The 19552-nt window shown below is 38.2% G+C and overlaps 1 protein-coding gene across 1 annotated transcript in view; it reads right to left on the bottom strand.

Annotated features, from left to right (window-relative positions):
* Positions 1-17279, bottom strand: part of LOC136827821 (PAT complex subunit CCDC47) — a 48098-nt gene extending 30819 nt beyond the window's left edge. Inside the window, exons 1-4 of the mRNA XM_067085284.1 lie at positions 17049-17279; positions 9304-9531; positions 6761-6886; positions 1454-1628 (exon numbers count right to left, since the gene is read on the bottom strand). Of these exons, the coding sequence (XP_066941385.1) occupies positions 1454-1628; positions 6761-6886; positions 9304-9531 (529 nt within the window). The 5' untranslated portion in view covers positions 17049-17279. The remainder of the gene's footprint in view (positions 1-1453; positions 1629-6760; positions 6887-9303; positions 9532-17048) is intronic.
* Positions 17280-19552: the final 2273 nt, after the last annotated feature.

Below are 19552 nucleotides of genomic sequence, written 5' to 3'. Positions count from 1 at the left end.
TCATGTATCTCCCGTATCATACAAGTTCCTTTTTGATAGACCAAATTACAATAGACTAACTTCTTTTTCTCCATCTCTTTATCTATCCCATCTTCTAGTTAAATACGTTAAAAGAGTAAAAGAGAAAGATAAAAATATTGTAATGTTATACTTGCTGCATAAACACATACAGCCATAAACAACCTAACGAGAAACAGCTGTTTTGCTATGAACAACCGAATCGGATAACATAAGCTGTTTTGCTTGCATTTCAAGCATTGTACAATAGTAAATTACCATAGTTATGTTATAAATGACATTAAGTACAACTGGACTGATATTTTTACATTACACTCTTATTCGCTATGGAGAAACGATCCGCAAGGAAATATACTATTAAATTTAAGCTGCAAGTTGTAGCTGAAGCTGAGAAAGTAATGTTCAAGCTGCTAAAGACTATAAATTACTGTGCATCGGCAACATGGATGAAACTCTCGTAAACTTCGATATGCTCGACTGTAAATAAACTGGAGAGAAAAGTATTTTAATTAAAAGTACTGGGCATGAAAGAACACATTTTAATGTTGTTTTCACACCAATAAGAGATAAATATGTAAAGCTCATATTATAATGACATCAAGTGAAAATAGTGAATGGAATCTGTTGATTTTTGTAAACAAAAACCCTGCCCCAATGAAAAAAATTAATTAGATTTCCAAACCAAAACAATGATCACTTGATCACTACATTTGTATTTTTTAACACAATAGTAATATGAGAATACATACAATATTCTTGGGTACAGTGAAGTAAAGCATAATAACTTTTAGAAGATCCATGGATGAGATGCATGTTTGTTGCGTTTGTATTTTATAATACCACACTAATGTGCAAATATTACATACGCTAATTTTATATCTCGCGTATGATGTGACCCCCTTAAAATTGGCTTCAAAATTAGGTCTTCAAAAATCGCATGATACGCGAGTACATACGGTATATAAATTCTCATAATATATATAATAAACATACATAGTCCACTATCAATGTAATACAAATACTAACTGAATTTGTAGTTCACTATTGCCCCTGGTCTTACGTTACTCGTATACTGTTGTTAAAAGCTCAAATGTTGTGGCTACAAGTGGTTGGAAAGATTACATTCATAAAAGGATTTTAACCTACTAAAAAGTTATTAATTCAAAGTCTACATGTATCCACAATATTTTTGTACTACATAACTAATTATGCTATTATACAACTACTTTTTCCTTTCCAAATAGTAAAGCCTGCATTTGTATCATGGATTAGAATATTCCTCAGATTCAATACTAATAATGAAAATCCAATTTCTGTCAACACTGAAGTTTGCACTTATGCATGAACTCAAATAAATTCAGTACAGAACACAGTCTGTTTCTTATCCATTTTCTAAAACAAACTAACCAACAATCACAACAAAATCACAACCTACCGACGAGAGCGAAGTTATGCTCCAAAAGGCTCTTATGGGTGTTGTACCAAGCATTTGCCAGTTTTTGATTTTTTGATTTGCCCACAATGAAGTTGATGAAGTAAATCACAAGACCAGCAACCATCAACATTTCAAGGTAGAAACTGTCCCAGTTGCTGCGCAGATGAGGTGGAACCTAAGACGATAAATATAGCAGTGCATTACTATAATTAGTTATAATGAAAACTTATTTCATGGAATGACCCAAAGGTCCTGACTTGCAACAAGGGGTGCCCATTTAACAAACATAATTTTCATGATAAAATTTATCATTTGGATACTTACCTGCTGTTAAAGTTAGCTTACATCTCCGCGGTAATAGGCGAGTCGGAATTCAAACAAAAGATTGAATGGCTGCCTGGATGACTGTCTAGTACACCTGTTCTCTACTAAGTGTGTTTCCAATGTTTTAGCTCTGGTCAAAATTCTCCTTGACAGCCCACGAAGTTGTGGGGAGTCTGGGTGGTGTCTAATTTAACAGTAGGTAAGTATCCAAATAATAAACTTTATTATGAAAATTCATATTATTTGGGATGAATCTTACCTACTGTTAAAGTTAGCTGATTCCCACATTGAGAGGAGGATGGTGGGTAGTGCAGCTAGAAAATCCGCTCAATCAGGCTAAAGGTTTCTTGCATGAAACCCAAAACATTCTTACCTGGTCTGGAATCTTTTCTGGTTCTTAATGCCACCAGAAGTTGGATTCCATTCAGGGAGCAAGGCTCTTATACGTGTGCAGCGAAGAGCAGCCGTGTGGTGAAAGCCACTTCAATTCAGCCAGAATGAAACAGATGTGGTTTGAGGGAACCCCTGAGCCCTGGGTCCAAAAACCCTATAAAATGACAACCACTAAAAATAAATACCTTCATGATATAAAGGTACGTTCCTATACAATATATGTACCTTCATGCTCCCCAAAATATTAAAACCTGGGATTTGAAACAAAGAGCCTAAAGGATTGTTCTTTCTTCAGTTGAGAAAGACTACCTGCTACTAGTAGCGGTCAAAGGGCTTACCTGTTTTCAAACACGATTCTGTATACTAAAGGAAGTGAATGGGCATAACCCAACTGCACTTCTACTGCACCACATTAATACCATCCAGAAGCGACAAATTTTCATAACATTAAACACACTCTAATTGAAGGAGAAAGCCTAGGTTCTCTTTTCCAAATACTTAAAAGAGTACCGAAATATTTGAAGAAAAGTCAGACCTATACTCTATGTGGCCTCTCCTCAACTAAATGAGGATACAGCGAAGCGCAACGCTCCAGCAAACGCTCATCAAACTGAAGGAGATCTTCCGATTCAAACTCTTCTTCCACCAGGGGGCAACAGGAGGAGACAGCTGGCGACACAAAGCAACATCTGGCAACAGGAGGCGACAGCAGCCGAGTACCTGCATCGCACCCATGAATCGATGAAAGGAAAACAGGGAAATGTAGTCCGAAGCAACTCGGCCGAGTCCACACGAGTCTGCTGAGTGAAAGAAAATGAGGCGCCAAAAGAAAATGGGAAATGTTGGGAGGGGGGGAAGAGGAGTTACGACAACTCTCTTGCCTAATCTGAAAGCGAGTTAACATACTTGAGAGCATTCCCATACGACATATCCTTTAAAAGCTATGTAGCTAGAATAATATCTAGCTTGGAAACAACAGACAATACTATATCCATGGTAGATTTGGAAAGAGAAACATCAATCGAGACATATGTAAGAGATCTGCCAACAACCAAAGAAAAAGTATGTAAAGAACAAAAAGTGCATTTGGACGCAGAAAGAGGAATAGGCTAGCAGACAAGGATTTAGAATGAGCAAAGGATGAAGAGATTGCTTAAACAATCGACTGAATTCGACAAACATCAGAATTAGTAAAACTTGCTACAGACACATTATTTTTAATAAAACTGTCTACACCTACAGGCAGTCCCCACTTACCAGCGGCATCACTTAATGGCAATCTGGTTTTACGGCGCTTGTCTAGCAATGCCATTAATTGGATTTTTGGCGCCGATCTCCAGTTAACAGCGCCGATCTCCTGTTAGTGGCACCAATCTCCGCTTAACGGCGCCAATCTCTGCTGAGCAGCGACGCTGATATCCAGTTAACAGCGCCATTAAGTGAGTATTAGTGTTATTATCACCGATTTTCTGTTAGCGCCGCTCAGCCGGAAGGGAACCCCTACTGTTAACTGGGGACTACTGCCTATATAATTAGTCTTATAAGTGCTAACAACCTCATCCTAGGTGCCGACAACAGCAGCAGTCGCATATGTATGAAGATTAACGTTCACCAAAATGATCTTTTGGCATCAACAAGACTAAATCATACAAAGACTATGAGCATGAAAAATGGAGGCAGGTGATGGAGGTCACAGAAACACATCACCCAGAGAACTGACTCGGTTCCCTGGTAGCAGACTCTTCCAACTGTTGCAGGGCAGTCCTAGGATCAGGCTACAGATGGGCAAGGGCACCGACATCTTGCCTCTTATAAGGGAATGCGAAAATGATCGCACTCTATGGGGAGATCTGGACCAGTTCCCTAACCAATTCAAACAAACCTTGTACTGACCAAAATAAGGTTTACATCCTGTTCCAAATTCTCAATACGCTTTTCCTGAACAGAAAGGAGAGCGGAAGGCAGAGCTAAAGAGGAAGCCTTAGTACTAACTAAAGGATTAGCAAAGGAAAAAGCCTAGGCTGAGTATGGATAACCTGACCTAACTACAGTAACTGCTTTGCAACCAATCTGCTTCTCTTCTCTTCTTATGCCAAAAAACTTTAAGCCAAAAGACCTTTGAAAATCCTTACTTCCCACACCTATTCTCAAGATCACACTTTATACCATTGCATCCAGCATAAACAGTGTGTATCTCCTAAAGAATCATCATCTTGCTAACACAGTAATCATTCCTACAGAATATGACGTTCTTAACCTTGATTCCAGCAGAGGCATCCTAAGGAAAAATGACAAATTTTTAAATTACTTTGTATTTTTCATAGCTAACAAACTTGCAGTCTTAACATTAGGATAAATCTTCTGGCACCAGCTGGAAACCCGTGAAAAACAATAGAAATTGTTTATGCGAGGCATTGGTGGCATCTGGCATTTGTCATGGGGGAGAGGGAGGAAGAGGTTGTTTTCTTCTTACTACTGCCTTAAGAGAAGGAAGACTCTTTGCTCTCCTTTCCCAAAGCTAGTTTTTCCTTATTGTCCATGTTTCTTGGTTGTGGTTTTTGTGTATACAGGCAGTCCCCATCAGCGATCCAGTTTTTTGATGTTTGTCTAGTGACAAAATTCAGCAATTTTCAGCGCCAATACATACCTAACAAAGGCACTGATAATTGAAAATCAACGATTTTCGCTTATCATCATGCTGTCAGAATGGAAACCCCCAATAACTGGGGACTGCCTGTAGTGATTTTTTTTTGTGTGTGTTTTTTGGCTTTTGATGTGCACACCCAAAACCAAGCTAAGAGTTCCCTTAGGCCTCAGAGGAAATGTCCTGGTGTAGACAACTATCCATGTTCACATTTTCTTGCTCCCTTTGAGACCAATCCCCATTCAACTTGTAGTAGATGCAGATCTAATGCTTGTAACGTAACTAACCCTTGTCCTGAGTGTTGTTCTTGGTCTCCTGAACAATGGAGGATCTTCGCCAAAAAGCAGCACCACAAGAGGAAGTTGGAGGCGCCATCTTGGGAAGGGTTCTCTCCTCCTTCGATGGATGTTTCTCAGGCTCCTCACTGTTCTGCGTCTCCTTTGCCTAGGCCTCTTCCAGTTGCTTCTGCCTCCTTGGAAGGTTTTTCCCCTTCCTTTTCTTCCACTGACTCTTCTTTGGAAGTTTCAGGAGATTTTATTCCTCATGCAATCTCTTCTTTCTCCTGGGGAGGGGGGTGTTCCCCTCCTGGGAGTGTGAAGGGAGTGCCATCTTGTTCCTGTTCCAGGTTCAGATGCACAGATGCTGGTTATTTGGGCCTCATTAGGCTTGTCAGGGGTACCAACCTTAGATGGCCTGTTATCCCACTTCGTCTCTTCTTGCGTCCCCGTGTCTGCCGGCATGACAGTTCCTAGCCCTCTTGGCCTACACTCTGCTGGTTCTCACACTGTTTGCCCTCGTGCAATGCCTTTAGTCCTTCCAGCACATCATCTTGGGTCACCTCCCGTTCAGGCTACGACGGTACCAACAGTTCCTGTTCACAATTTGTCTGCTCCTGTGACATCAAAGCTATTTTCGGGTTCTGCTATGATGTCAATTGCTGCTGCTCCAACTGCGAACTCCCTCATTCAGGCTATGTTTGACACAGTCGACTTGGTCTGTCAACAGAGGCACAGACATGTTCTTAAGAGAAAGCAAGATATCTTTTGTCTTCTTCATCCTCTTCGTATTCTCCTCCTGTTTGTTCCGATTCTCGCCTCAAGAAGCAAAGGACTATCGCCTCTACTTCCTCATCTTCAGACCATGTCTGTGACTCTCCCGAACATGTACAAGTTCCCGTTGGAGATGTGTCTCACCCGTCTGCCTCTCGCCTTCGAGAATCTTGTTCTGAGAAGAAAGCTACTATAGTTCCTTCTTCTCCAGTTTGTCTTATGCAAGTTCAGAGAAAAGATGATAAGGCAAGAAATCCTGGGTGTGTATTTTTCAAGAAAAACCTGGGTGTGTATTTTGCATAGCTAACAAACCTGTTTCTTTAACCCGGGCTGGAAGAAAACTAACTACGTCACAGGGTTGAGATTAGGTCGCTGGCCTCTTCCTCCCTCTTCCCCGTGACTGATGCCAGATGCCACCAATTCCTTGCATAAACAATTCCTATTGTTTTTTACCAGTTTCCAGCTACTGCCAGAAGATTTATCTTGTACTATGATAGCAGCAAACAGCCATGAATTACCAATAAGCGCCTATACACAGTGGCGGAAAGGAGAATTCTGACATGAGCTAAAACATTCAAAACACACCCAGTGGAGAACAGGTGCACTAGACAGTCATCCGGGCAGCCATTCGATCTTTCATTTGAATGTCGACTCGCCAATCGATGCGGAGATATAAGCTAACTTTAACAGTAGGTAAGATTCATCCTAAATAATTCATATTAAGAAACTGGATTTATAAGACTACTGTATTATACAAAAATCTAAAATTCTCTCAAATCGGTACTTCTGAGCATACCTCCAAGCAAGGGAACAAATCAGAAAACCAGTATTTAAGTACTTTTAACTAACTTCAATATATTAAAATAAAAAAAAAAAACAAATATCTACCCTACTTACATTAGCAATAGTAATCTTGGGTTCTTCTTGAGCCTTTGACTGCCGTGACCCTTGCATTCGATCAATGTTATAGCCTATGAATTCTTCTTCATCACTGAAATGGCTGAATTCATCGCTTTCTTCATCCTGTATATAGTAAATAGAGCAAAATACAATACTAGAGAAAATAGACAATCAACATTATTCAATAAAAATAATAAGAAAACTTGCACCAACACAAATCAAGCTCGACCAACATGACTGAGGCATTTTATAAAAATTACATTTTTATGATAAAATAGCTACAGTTTCAGACTTACATAGCTACAGTTTCAAACTTGTGCGGCAGCTTAAATTCAAATTTTGCAGTAGCATTTCTTATGTGTCAGTACAGACAACTAGTTTTGCCCACTAACGAGAATATCAGAAACGGCTTAGCAGACAACCTCTTTCTGTTTATGCCTTATGTCCATCCGAGGGGAGGAGGGAGGGCTCCGATCATGTAATTACTTGGTAAGTATACATAAAACTATTTTATCATAAAAATGTCATTTTTATACAAGTAACTTACCAAGTAATTACATAGTTGAATTCCACATTGGCAGGAGGTGCGATACATAGACATATTCTATTCCAAAACATTAAGTCATGTAATGAATTCGAACTCCAGGTACATTGTGGCCCCTGGCTTCCTAACAACTCGGCACCTTACTACGAGGTGAAGAGATAGTAGGGGAAAATCCTATGCTTCTTTCCGCTACAGCATGCCAGTTATTAATAATGATCACAAGGTAATACAAAGATTTTAACTTTAAACTTTCCTCAAAAAACAAAGAGAGGCAAAGATCGATTAAACTTCAAGTAAGTTGACTGTAGAATGGATGTAAGGGGTATATATTACCTAAAGGGTGAAGAGGTAGAAGCTGTTCTGATGTCTTTAGCTTTCACTTAAAAGGAGGTAAAATGCTCTCCTAAATCTGAGTGTCTTAGACATCAAGTCCATTAGGATAAAGGACAACACACTCTTCATCGGAGGACAAGAGGAGGTATTGCCATAACCCCATAGGTTACGGGTGGCCCTTGAACTTCCAGTCCCTTTCAGGTAATACCTGAAAACTCCAACTGGAGAGAGAACTCTCTATTCTTCCCCCGAGTTAGTGAGTGCTTCTGGCCGCTCAGAGCATGAGCTGCTGCCGGGCGAGCTAGGAGCTGGGGGGGGGGCTGGCTGGCGATCCAGGAAGTCAAGAATGTCCGTAAAGTTCTTAAGGGAGAAAAAGCAGACACAGTTCTTGGATGGTTCCCCGTTTAGGCTAAAAAACCAAGGGTAAACGACCAAACCGTGTCTCTTTCTTCCTTGCTTGGATGTGTCAAGGACTTGAAAGGTCGAAAGATAGGTATGACAAAAGAACTGGGTCACTAAACTTACACCTGAATTAACCTAAAAGGTTCAGAGGTCTGAAACAAATCCTAACTAAACTTACACCTGAGTTAACTCCATAAGGCCCCATCATAAAGTTAGTGCTTATAGCCACCTTATGAATGAAAGGATTTGCTTCAAATTTTTACCACTTATTCTTAAACTAATACTGAAAATTCTCACAAAGTTAAAATTTTAAAATTCGACTTCTAAGTTTATTTTTTTTATTTAAAAAAAATTCTTTAAATTTTTCAGAAACATGCAAAAAAAAAAGATAAGTTTCACTAAAAAATTAATTTCCCTCTGACACAATCAAGATATATACAACACTCTGTAAAAGCCTCATCGAATTTGGTTGTCCTCTTGGAGATATAAGCATTTATTTTTGAAAAATCAACAAAGAAAAAAAACTTAGGCCTATTTTGTAATAACTATGAAACTATGAGTTAGAATGCTGATTTTTGCACTAAAACTATTTTGTCATTAAGAAATAAGCCCTGAAATTTACAATATAATAAAATCAATAGAAATGTCCTCTCTTTGATTTATATGTTACCTAAAATTTGCATGCATATATATATATATATATATATATATATATATATATATATATATATATATATATATATATATATATATATATATATATATATATATATATATATATATATATATATATATATATATATATATATATATATATATATATATATATATATATATATATATATATATATATATATATATATATATATATATATATATATATATATATATATATATATATATATATATATATATATATATATATATATATATATATATATATATATATACATTCTTCAGGACTCACTGCCTAAATTTAGCATTCTTATTAGTCAACAAAAACAGCCCCAACTCACTCACATCCTGACTAAGGCTTCAGAGGGAATAACCGAGAGAAAGATTAGTGGATACACCTCACTTGAAGAGCATCCCCTAACTAACTCCCACCCCCGCCCTGGAAAAAAGCTGGCCTAAAACATTCTAAACAGCTACCCTTTCTTATCAGTAAAAAGTTCTGCTAGACAGCAACATCTATCTATGAAAACATCATTTATTTCTAAAAAAATTCTATTTACTTTTTTTGTTACCACGAAACCATTACCTCAACAACTGCTTCTTCTTCTTCGTCATCTTCCTCTTCCAGTCCCTGTTTCAATGTCGGAGAACTGCCGCCACCCGTCTGCGGTGGTACATCTTCCTCCTCTTCCTCTTCTTGACCCTCATCAAAAGTTTCGAATTCGGCAAAGTCATTGTCTTCAAACTCTTGTGCAGCTGCAAGGACGGCGCATATGATGCTTGCCATCAACAGGCATCTGATGAGACATTTCATCTGAAAAATATGCACAGTACAGTCTATATAAATGGTATAAAAAGTTTCATAAGAGCCAGAACACAAACATTTTTCTTACCACAAACTATGAATATGAAACAAGGGGAAACAAGAGTGATGATTTTAAGTTATTAATGTATTAGGTAATTTACCAGGAGAAAATCAAAGTACATCAAAACCTGGAGACACTGAACTATCTGATACTAGGCTCTGTTCTTTCATTGTTGAAACTGCTACCCGTTATTATTATTATTAAAAAGAGTTTAACCAGACCACTGAGCTGACTATCAGCTCTCATAGGGCTGGCCCAAAGGATTTGGATGAAATGACAGGTCTTGGCTAGAAGCCTAGCACCGGGACCAAATAGGTCATTTGGTAGTGTGATGAATGAATGAAAATTTAAGTTAAAAATTGCACAAAGGCATACCCTCTCATACTGGAACACACTCACACAACAAATACATTCATACATTTGTTTCCATACATACTCACTAAAAGGGTACACTAAAATTTAAAATAAATTAAGCAAAACTTCAAAATTTAGTAGTTTTAAAATTCATTAGATGCCTAAGGGTTTTCGTATTTCCATTATTTACTTTTTATATTTTAACAACTAAATCACCGCTCCTCATTAACATTAAAATTGGTATTACTGAAAATGTAATAGATTCTGACAAAATTTCCTTCATTGATCTATTTCCAAAATTTGATAATCGCTGCAGGTTACATTTTGGACAGTCACACAATACATGTTTGACAGTTATCAACTCTTTGCAATCTGGGCATTTGGGAGGAGGGCCACATGGACTGTTCATTGAGTGTCCATGTGTCAAACGGGTATGGCCTATTCGAAGACACTTCAGAATTATCTGTGTCTCTCTCTCTGATATGATGAACTCCATTTTCCAACACTGGATTTTGTGTTTTAATTTATTATTTTCAGGTTCTTCATTCCATATTTTTTGCCATTTACTTACAATGATTCTTTTTATATATCTTATATAGTCACTAATGGGGATGTCTACATTTGCTCATCATGTGAACTGCTTCTTTGGCTGCTTTATCAGCCTCTTCATTTCCCTAAATCCCCACATGGGCAGGGGATCCAACATATTTCAATATTTTTCCATTATTACACAATTTATGGAATGAAAACTTAATTTGTTGTTTAATATTTTTTTTATTATAGCTTTGAATGGCTTCTATAGCGCTTCTGGAATGCTATAAATCACAAAATTATTAAATGAGGCTTCTTTAATTATTTTTATGGCTGATGCTATTGCACATAACTCAACTGTAAATACTGAGGCCATTATCTGGTAAAGAGAACTGATACGTTTTGTCTGGGGATACTGCAGCATATCCCACTCTGTATTGTGACTTAGATCCATCAGCGCATATTGTGTAATGTGGACCTTTTCGGATTATATGTTCTACTATATGTTGTCTATGGTGTTCTGGGGTATATGAATAACTTTTTGATAAATATTTTAAGGGTGTACAAATTCTCATTTTATTCATTATCCAAGGAGGAGGTAATTTTGCTATTAAAGGTAACTGTATATTTATATTTAGCAACTCAAACAATCTTCTGGCTCTAATTGGGAAAGGAGATGGATGATTGTTTATGAACACATCTCTTAATACAAAAATTTTTTGGTTGGGGAATCATTTGTCTGAATTCTCAGGGCACTCTTCATTGTTACTAGTTCTTTATGGAGAGCGAGAGGTAGTTCACCAAATTCAACCTTGTAAAGATGACTTCTGTGATGATCAAAAAGCTCCTGAACATATTCTACAGCCTTCATTATGAACTGGGTCTAACGTTTTCAGCATTGCATCTGATAATCAATGATAGACAGCACTGTTGCTTTATACAGTACGGTAAGGGTATGTCTATCGGCTCCCCAAGTAGTGTTCGATAGTTTTTTAATTAGGTTTAATGCTCTTTTGCATTTTGATTTCATGTATGTTATGTGGGCTTTCCAGTTCAAGTGAGTATCAAATACTAATCCCAAAAATTATGCTGTTTGGCAAATTGGAATGGAAAGATTTCTGATTTTTAAATCTATTTCTTCACCTTTTTTCCACTTTTTATTTTTAGAAAACATTACTGCTTGAGTTTTTTGTATAGAAAATTTAAAGCCTACAGATGAGGCCCATTCATCTATTTTTATTATAGTTTTACCAATGATTACTCTGCAAGTTTTATGCAAGATGCTGAATAATATATGACAAAATTATCCATACACAAGTTACTTTTAATTCTGATATGTAGATTATTACTGCCATAATTTATTGCTAAAGTAAAGAGTGCCACTAAGGACATTTCCTTGAGGAATACCATTTTCAAGTGGAAATGTACTTGACAATACAGTATTGGGAAATGATCACTTGTATGCAAGTCATTAACTGTATTCCAGTCCAACCTGTCTACTATGTTTGTTGTGCGTAGTCGATTGGGGAAAATGTTCCATGTGTTTTAGAAAAATATGTGTTGATTTCATTATCATTTATACAGCACATGTCATATGAATCTATGAATTCTTCTATTTTACTTCCTGCTCTATTTGAGTCTGTATAATTACAGTCCCAAGTAATTCTTTAAGTTTGTCAATGTCATAATTTTTATTAGGTTGGTTGTAAGAATTACAAATTACATGATTATCATTTTTTATTCGAATTTTAATACCTGATATTTGCAAGTCAGCGATGTTTACAGGTATATTGTCACAAACTACTTTATGTACATACATGGCTGTACCTAAATTTCCTACTTCCTCTCGTGATGTTGATGCTACGGTATATTTACCTATTGTTGACACAGTTTTGTTGGCATGCTGTAAACATAATATCATTGGTTCGTATTCTTTTAATAACCGTTCTACTTCTCCTATGTGTAATCTGGTCTGTAGACCATTTACGTTCCATTGTATACTATAGCTACTGAAAATATTTTGTTATAGCAGTTGAGTTTTGCTCTTTTTGTATTATCAACCTGGTTTTTTCTAACAATTTACTCATAACATTCATTTGTTTATCTTCATAATATATTAAGTGCTCGTTGCACATGCAACCTTTTTCATGGGTGCTTAAATCAGTGGTTTCTTTTTTTCTATATTTCATAAAATTTCTTATGTCTGTTAAACTATCTTTGTTATGTTTTTGTTGTTATTGCACAATGCAATGAAACAATCATTACATCCACATGTGTTATGTATATTTTTTCTTTATTTGTTCTTGTTGTACCAATTATTGGTTATGGGGTAATCTCTTCTCCCTTGACATTGTCATTGTTATCTATGGTAATTGTTCTCTTCCAATTCAGTGTTTTGGATATCTGTGTCCATAGGTTTGACTATTATTTTAGGAGATAATGATATATTCTTAACTTGTTTTTGTTGCTTCTTAATATCTTTTGTCTTTGGTTTGACCGATGTTTCTCTAACAATTGTTGGTTTCTTTGTTTTGGGTGGTGGTCTTTCCAAAGGCCTTTTTTTATCTTTAATTTCCAGCCTATCACGACCCTCCTCTGTTGTAATTCGTAATTTGGGATTTATGGCGATTTACCTGAAGGATTTTGTTTCATTTTGTGGTTACTTCTCGATCAACAGCATCCTTCTGTGTTATTTGCATTAATATTTCAAATGAATTTGATAAAATGTTATCCATATCATTTGTACCTGTTTCTTTATTCTTTACCACTTTAGTTTTTTTCCCTTGAGCATTAATTTCTTCTTGCAATTTACTTTTCCGTGCTCCGTTGCTCCTATTTCTATGCATTTTTGTTTCATTGTCGGTTCCTGTTATTGAAGAGTATGTACATTTCTTGGATGGATCTTGAATTCCTCTCACTTTTAATTCCAACTTCGCCTCTTTTATAGACATCCCAGTTCTTTCTTGTAACATTTTCAATTCCGTATTGTATATACAGTACATATATTCTTTGGACCTTGCATGATGATCTTGTCCACAGTTTACACATTTTGGCTCACTACATTTCCATTGTGTGGCATGTTCATCAGAACCACAATAAGCACAAATAGGTTCATTTCGATAGTTTTTCTTCGTGTGTCCATATTTACTACAATTTTGACATTGTAGTGGCTTTGGAACATAAGGTCTCAGTTCTCTATTTTGGCCCAAAATTTTTATTTTTTGAGGTAGAGCTTAACCCTTAAATTTTATTTTTGCAATTCTTAAAGGATTTTGACAAAGGAAAAATCTATTTCTGGGGAGGGGCCCGTGTCACCTGGTGAAATAATCCATTCAGCACTTATTTCTAGGTAATTCTGTTGCTAATTTCACCGGCTGACACGGGTCCCCGATCCAGAAAATACTTTATTATTTGGTTTACTTGGTATTACATACACCTCACAATCTTGGACTTTGGTATACTGTATCTCATTTTAAGAGAGTCTAAGAGCATATTCTTATCAACCAGTTTGTCATTTTCAGGAAGTACAATAATACCCTGAATGCTGTTCACAGTGTCTCATGCTTCTTTACTTTTACATTCACACTGTTGATACTTTTTATGGATAAATAGTCTTCTGACTGGTTTTTTGTTGTGGATTCTATAAGCCATGTCTTTATTGTCATTTGTCTGAATGACATTTCTGCCATTGAGTGTCTTTTTAATGAGAAGTTTCCAACTTTAGGGCTGAAATTTGTTAGTTCTGTTTCCCTGGTTAGAAACCTTGACCAACTTCCACTCCCAAAGAGGGAGTCGAATTGAGTCAAGGTTGGGTCGTCACGATATTTACTTCTTTTGGATTTGTTTTGTACTGGAGCATAAGGTTCCAGTATGATTACATTAGGATTTTTTATTTTTTTAAAGAAAGGTTATTAGAGGAGGTCCCAGCGGTTGTCAACTGTGCTGAGTCGCTACCATCAAAGGGCCCAGGGGTACTTGAATCTTTATTGTCACTTATAAAGATTTGAGGTAAAAAAAAAAAATTAACCTCAAACCTTAAAAAGATATCTTCAGCTTTTCATGGGGTTTTATTCTTCCATCAATGGCACAAGCGAGAACCGACTCCCAAATGTCGCGTCCCTACCTTACACCACAGGGGATGGCACAACATGATTAGAGTGGCCTAAGTGTAAGCCCGACCCGCTTGCTAGGAGCGAAGGTATTACGAGAATCCTATCATCCCCACTCTAATCATGTCATGGGCAAACAGGATAGAATGCCGAGAGTCCTATCCCAACACCAGACACCCCTGGAGTCCATGGTCGAGACCTAAAGAATAGTTCCGCCTGATATCTCTCAGGTCCGAACATTATAGGGCAGTTGATAGTCCTACCACAGTTCCCACTATTTAGCTTTGGATATAAACCCAAGTTATGATATCTTTTCCTGTTTATCAGGACCAATATATTTTTGCAAAAGTGGAAAATTCCACAAAAATTAATTCAAAGAAATATATAATAGTATATGGGACTCTTGGACTCAAACCCGGGAACAGATTCCTGGGGTTCAAGAGCCCCCTCACCACGCCAAGGTGGTTCAAAATCGAAGGGGTTCCTTCCCTCAAACTTCACCCACTGCTCAGCCAACCAGGAGCAACACTTGGCACAAGTAGAAACTCTAAAACACACATGCCCCCTTCAAGAGGAGTAAAGGGCATACGGGCCCACGCCAACATTAGATCTGAAGCTACTACATTTCTTCCTGCCAACCCAAGGCACAGGCACTGGGGGAAAGTGGGCTTACAAGACTTATTACCTTCGTGAGCTTGCATTCCAAACATACAAAGGAGAAAGAGAAAGATCCCGTCAGGAAAAAACAACTCAAAGGATGTCAGGGCAGAGAGGGAAGAAACGCTTCTGCACCACACGATGGCCAGAAGCAAATTTGGAATGTTTACATACGGGCAGGCGGGACTCCTGCCTCCCTGATGGTAGTTAACTGCCTAACCACCTTGTTTTTAAGTTCAGTGGCCGTTTCCAGCTGTGCTGTAAGTAATTCCTAATGTAAAGCGACCGACGGTTTGTATATCGTGTCGGAAAAATTGACTTTTCCTATAATATTTTGGTTGCTTATTAACAATTTACCGTTACTTTTTGTTGGTCGACTGCAATTAACCTGTAATTAACATCATAACTCATGTTTTTGTATGCTGGCCATCTTGGAATGGTAGGCTATAGAGGAGCTTTGGTAAAAAGTGGAGTTTCCTTCACCAGGGGTTCGGGGCAGATTGACACGGCCTGCTAGGTTAGGTTAGGTTTGATTAAGGTTAGTTAGGTTACTATAGTTCCTTTTATAATAGGTTTCCTTAGCCAATCACTTCTTAAACATACGGCTCCCTGATGACTTGCGCATGCACGGAAACATTCCATAACATCAACATGGCAGTCCGCTCTTTCTCCCTGCGATTTCCCCCACCAAAAACCCTGCGTTCCCAAAGGTTTCCCACCCATGATGGTTAGAGATAGGTTAATGATAATTGGCAGACAATAAACAACAAAACCTCATTCATTGGCAACACTAAAAGAATAGGAAAAATAAATTTCGAAGGTAATAGTCTGTGCGGAGTTACCCTGCAGTTTTACGTAAACAAACCTAACCCTTCATAGTATGCCAGAACCTTACCTAACCAAACCTTGCCTCCCTAACCTCACTCCTTACCTAACCTTCCTAACCTCACTCCTTACCTAACCAGACCTTACCTTCCTAACCTCACTCCTTACCTGACAAGACCTTACCTTCCTAACCTCACTCCTTACCTAACGAGACCTTACCTTCCTAACCTCACTCCTTACCTAACCTAACCTCACTCCTTACCTAACCAGACCTTACCTTCCTAAACTCACTCCTTACCTTCCTAACTTCACTCCTTACCTAACCAGACCTTACCTTCCTAACTTCACTCCTTACCTAACCAGACCTTACCTAACAAGACCTTACCTTCCTAACCTAACCAGACCTTACCTTCCTAACCTCACTCCTTACCTTCCTAACTTCACTCCCTTACCTTCCTAACCTCACTCCTTACCTTCCTAGCCTCACTCCTTACCTTCCTAACTTCACTCCTTACCTTTCTAACTTCACTCCTTACCCAACAAGGCCTTACCTACCTAACGTCACTCTTTACCTAACAAGACCTTACCTTCCTAACCTCACTCCATACCTAACCAGACCTTACCTTCCTAACCTCACTTAGGGCGCTGTGCCCTGACCTGGCCGGGGGGATTTCGCCCCTTCTGGACCCCCCGGTAAGTAATACTGCACGCAGGAGACGATGGACTTCAGCACAGCCTCCTCTCGGAGGCAGTCCCGTCATTCTGCCAACTACCCTGACAGGAAAATGGCCTAAGCTGGCCAATCCGACGGCTTTCTTAACCTAAAAAAGAAATCTGGTCCCTGAAAAAAAAAAAGACTGAGATCTACGAGAATGTGGAGTTAAGTCTGAAGCGTAAGACAAAAAGAAGCACCGATCACGGCTACGAAAACCTTGACGTGCAGACGGATTTCTCCTCCCCGGGGCTGAAAGATAAAAAAAAAAACGAACCTTTCGAATTAAGACTGATCACAACGTCCTCAAGTCCTGCGCACCGGTGGCGAGGTTCGACATCCAACTGGAACCTCACGCTCAAATTAGGTTCTGACACTTGGTCGGCTTCTTATCACGGGGTTTTACCTCCGCCGTGGTCAAGTTCCACCGTCTTCCAGATGTACACACAAATGAAAGTTGTACCCACCACCACAGACAACTTCACCCTCTTCTTCTTCTTCCCTTTCTGGGTGGCGATCCCGGTGATGCAATTGGGCGCAGACGTCGAGTCATGGAAGGTCGTGACTCGAATTATTATTCATCCTCAGAGTTCTGTTTGATTGTAGGCTTAGGATGGACGCCAGACGGAATGTGGAAATGTGTGGGTGATACTATTTATTCCGCGGAAAGTGGAAGTGTTTCACAGCAAACATTTGATCTTTACACCTTTTCCCCTTGTCTAAGCCTACGATGTATTTTCCATTTCAATATTTGTCACTTGTCTTGCTTATGTGTGTATAATGCTATTTATTCCACGGAAAATGGACGTGTTTCAAAGCAAACATTTGATCTTTACACCTTTTCCCCTTGTCTAAAAATACGATGTATTGTACTTCCCATTTCAATATTTGTCACTTGTCTTGCTTATGTATGTATATTACTATTTATTCCACGGAAATTGGAAGTGTTTCAAAGCAAACATTTGACCTTTACACCATTTCCCTTGTCTAAACCTACGGTGTACTTCCCATTTCAATATTTGTCTCTTGTCTTGCTTTCTCAATAAAAATCTACCATATCATGTAGGGGTAATAGTACACCCCTATATTGTTAGTCTCCTATATCATTTCACACTTGCACAAAATAATAATTCCTCTAACTCATTTCTTCTGAACATTTTCCTCAACCAGACAGACGCACCTTATACCCCCTGGTCAGCCACTCAGCAACAGTATACAAAACAAAAATGGATGTACTGAAATGTGGAAGTTATAGAGTGATTCGACCCCTAGAGTATGGAGTGAAAATATTGGAAAAGGTACTGAAGGAAAGGCTAAGAAAAATAGTTAAAATCGATAACTGTGGATGTGGCTTCCTGTCAGAGAGATCAACAACTGCAAATGCTGTCTTTGTAATAAGGCAACTACAGGGTAAATACCAGATGAAGAGGAGGTTACACTATATCTGTGTGTGGATCTTGAAAGGGTATTGGACCTGAGGACCGAGACAGATACTGTAATGGGTATTAACAACGCAGAAGGTACTAAGAAGACTCAGTAAGCTAGTGGTGTTACTCTACCGTACCACTAGATTAAGAGGGAAGACAGAGCAGGTGTCTCAGTAGAAATTAACATACACATGTTGGTATCAATCGAGGATCAGCGCTGAGCCCTTTGTTGTTTAGCATAGTAATGGATGAAGCTACGATGGAGTGTAGAAAACGAGGATCTTGCGAGCTACTTTCTGCAGAGAACTTTGGGCTAACAGCAGAATACCAGGAAAATGTGGTGGAAATGATGTAATATATTTTAGATGCCTGTACTACACGAGGAAATGGAAGAGGAGGAACATTTCTTTCACCTTAGAGACACACTGAGGTTAATTGCAGCATGACTGAAATGGCAAGAGGGAGCTAAACCAGTAGTAAATAAAAATGTTCATTGATAGAGGGAGCAAAGATTTATGATGGGTACATCATCTGTGGAGTAGATACAGATGTACTGACAGGGAAAATGGAGGAGAATTTGAAAAGATGTGTGTGACTATAGTGTCAAAATTCATGTCCAGAGTATAGTGAGAGGATTATACGAAAAATGAGGAATTGGCGATAGATATGGCGTCTAGAAGTTGGAAAAAAGACCAAGATGGTTTGGACACGTGATGAGAAGGGATGAAAAACAGGTGGTTATAAGAACTCGAGTTATTTGCTTGGCTCTTTATTGAGAACAACAATGAACGGAGTCTGAAAGTACACAAATGAGAGGTATTCAAATATCTGCTAATTTAAGTATGCATTAAAGATATGAAATAATTAACTCGACATTGTTAGTGAATAGATGATAAATGTAGTCACTTAATGCATACAAGTTTCTATGTCAATATCAATTACAATCATAATATGCTTTAAACAGGTATGTGATAAAATTGCCAATATCTAGGGTAACCTAGTTACACATACCTGTTTAAAGCACATATATGAAGTTTCTTAATAAGGGAACTAACTCCACAACATAGTTATCTGTATAAACAATAAAGGGAAGTAACCGTTCAGGTAGCATTGCCCATAATCGTATATCTCCCCCCGAATCTTTTGTAATACAATGGAACGAAGGCTGTTTTGCGGAGGCATGAAACAACAAATGCGATGTAGTGATAGTGACTGGAGTTCGACACGAATGACATGGAATATATAAAAAAAGGAAACGTAAGATTGAATCAAAACACAGCAAGGCATTCTCTGCCTGAGGACATTAGTTCTTGATAACATAGTCAGCGTGCCACGTGGGCTTTTTGGTCTGCTG

The sequence above is a fragment of the Macrobrachium rosenbergii genome, chromosome 3 (assembly GCF_040412425.1).
Source record: "Macrobrachium rosenbergii isolate ZJJX-2024 chromosome 3, ASM4041242v1, whole genome shotgun sequence".
Classification (NCBI taxonomy): Eukaryota; Metazoa; Arthropoda; class Malacostraca; order Decapoda; family Palaemonidae; genus Macrobrachium; species Macrobrachium rosenbergii.
Note: the sequence above shows the minus strand (reverse complement) of the source record. Positions and strands in the feature narration are given on the sequence as shown.